A 2,825-nucleotide genomic window follows, 5' to 3' on the forward strand; every position below is an offset into this window, starting at 1 on the left:
TTTTAATGTTTATTTATGCTTCAACGTTATACGTCCATCGTTCATCACTACGGTAACAATTCTTTACAATAACTAGCTTTTATTTCCAACATATTACAACACGATGATCCAACCAAACCACCAATTCACCCATTGATCCGTTGATTGATTGATTAAACATATTCAATAAGTAATTTTGACACTTCAAATAATACTGTAATCATTTATTGTTTGTAATTTACAAAATGTTTGAAGACTGACTGTATGTTGTGGATCATTTGTAAATTATTTAAATTCTACTGTACGGCATAATAAAGTTAACCAATTATGTACTTATTATTATTAATAATATTAAATCAAATATCACATATCAATGAAGTAGTATGTTACATCATATATCCCCTACAGATCATGGATACTTTAATAGTGAGCATAAATTACATAATAATAGAAAATAAATCACTTTCTAAATAAGAAATAATAACAATAACACATTTTTTGGGGGGCTTTTAGAAGGTTATAATGTGGTGGGGGTGAATATTTGGTGGACAGAACAAGACAACAAGAATAGAAAGTTATTCTGATCTGATATTCTCTTTGTAACTATTCAGAAAGGACTCTGTATATCAAGTAGATTATGTTCTCCCTAGGGCTCTTTTTGGTCACCTGTGGATCAACCCACTCAGGATACTGAGAGGTCAGTCAACTCTTCGTGTCACTCAAATTCCTCTACCGCCTGGATACCATTGATACTTGCTGTTGTTGTTAAGTGTCCCTTTTCCCAACCCACGTTCCCTTTCCCCAACCCACGTTCCCTTTCCCCAACCCACGTTCCCTTTCCCCAACTCACGTTCCCTTTCCCCAACCCACGTTCCCTTTCCCCAACCCACGTTCCCTTTCCACAACCCACGTTCCCTTTCCCCAACCCACGTCCCCTTTCCCCAACCCACGTTCCCTTTCCCCAACCCACGTTCCCTTTCCCCAACCCACGTTTGCTCTGCTTGCTCTTACATCATTACATTTAGCTCATTTAACGGACACTCTTATCCAGAGCGACTTCCAGTCAGTCAACTATAGTAGGTAGGTAAGACCTTCCTCAAAAAACATAATGAACACAGAGCAGCGGGACTATTTATTCTATTCTGTGGTTGCCGCGGTACCCATCTCCACCCCTATCTCCTCAACCTCCTGGACCGGAGCCACCACTTTCTTCTCGAGTCGGGTGACTCTGCGTTTCAGTCTGCTCTGGCCCGCTTCGTGTTCGGCGAGGAGCCGGGCGTATCGCGTCTGGAGGGACTCCAGCGTTGCTGTCATCCTCTCCACCTTCTCTTCCATGTCCTTGGGGTCCGGGCCCTGCGCCGCCACCTAGTGAACCATCAATACTTTGATTAATGAGTTAATCAATTGGTCGGTCAGTTAGTCGATCAGATAATCAATTAATAACCAAAACTCCTCCATATCCTGGAGTCCGGGCCTTCTTCGCCACCTAATCATCAATCAATACATCCATCAGTTGGTCGGTCGGCTAACTGATCAGTCAGTCAGTCAATCAATCAGACTTCCAGGTCCAGCAGGTTGTCCTACAGCATGGCCCAAGCATCATGACCTTCACCCTAACTAACCCTAACTACTGTGTTATAGCTGTGTTGTAAATGTGTTATAGATGTGTTATAAATGTGTTATAGCTGTGTTGTAAATGTGTTATAGATGTGTTATAGCTGTGTTGTAAATGTGTTATAGATGTGTTATAGCTGTGTTGTAAATGTGTTATAGATGTGTTATAGCTGTATTTTAGTTGCATTATAGATGTGTTGTAAATGTGTTATAGATGTGTTATAGCTGCATTATAGATGTGTTGTAAATGTGTTATAGATGTGTTATAGATGTGTTATAGAGGATTTATAGAGGTGTTATATAGAGGTGTTATAGAGAGCTGTTATATAGAGGTGTTATAGAGGGGTTATAGAGGGGATATATTGAGGAGTTATAGAGGTGTTATAGAGGTGTTATATAGAGAGGTTATAGAGGGGTTATAGAGGAGTTATAGAGGAGTTATATAGAGGGGTTATAAGGGGTTATAGAGGGGTTATAGAGGGGTTATATAGAGGTGTTATAGAGGGGTTATAGAGGTGTTATAGAGGTGTTACAGAGGAGTTATATAGAGGTGTTATAGAGGGGTTATAGAGGGGTTATAGAGGTGTAATATAGAGGTGTTATAGAGGGGTTATAGAGGGGTTATAGAGGAGTTATAGAGGAGTTATAGAGGGGTTATAGAGGGGTTATTGAGGGGTTATAGAGGGGTTATAGAGGGGTTATACAGAGGGGTGTTATAGAGGAGTTATAGAGGTGTTATAGAGGGGTTATAGAGGGGTTATAGAGGGGTTATAGAGGAGTTATAGAGGGGTTATAGAGGTGTTATACAGAGGGGTGTTATAGAGGAGTTATAGAGGTGTTATAAAGGGGTTATAGAAGGGTTATACCTCCAGGTCCAGCAGGTTGTCCTTCATCAGGATCTGCCGTCCCTTCTCCTCCAGCATGGCTTTAGCGTCAGGATACTCCGACAGGGCCTCCATCAGGTCGTCTTTAGAGAGGCAGAACAGGTCAGAGTACCCAACGCTCCTGATGTTAGCAGTCCTCCTGTTTCCAGCCCTGGAACCTGGAATCAAGTGAGCCACAGCAACAACTTCTTGAGTTGAGGAATCTTTACTTTTAGTATCCAGCAGCAGATAAGGAGACAATACAGCAGATCAGGAGACAATACAGTAGATCAGGAGACAATACAGCAGATCAGGAGACAATACAGCAGATCAGGAGACAACACAGCAGATCAGGAGACAATACAGCAG

General features: G+C 41.5%; 1 protein-coding gene across 1 annotated transcript in view; it reads right to left on the bottom strand.

The window, feature by feature from the left end:
- Window positions 1-960: 960 nt before the first annotated feature.
- cnga1b (cyclic nucleotide gated channel subunit alpha 1b) overlaps window positions 961-2,825 on the bottom strand; it is a 26,366-nt gene continuing 24,501 nt past the window's right edge. The window contains exons 14-15 of the mRNA XM_055937051.1: window positions 2,460-2,635; window positions 961-1,344 (exon numbers count right to left, since the gene is read on the bottom strand). Of these exons, the coding sequence (XP_055793026.1) occupies window positions 1,117-1,344; window positions 2,460-2,635 (404 nt within the window). The 3' untranslated portion in view covers window positions 961-1,116. The remainder of the gene's footprint in view (window positions 1,345-2,459; window positions 2,636-2,825) is intronic.

This window comes from Salvelinus fontinalis, chromosome 11 (assembly GCF_029448725.1).
Source record: "Salvelinus fontinalis isolate EN_2023a chromosome 11, ASM2944872v1, whole genome shotgun sequence".
NCBI classification, from domain to species: Eukaryota; Metazoa; Chordata; class Actinopteri; order Salmoniformes; family Salmonidae; genus Salvelinus; species Salvelinus fontinalis.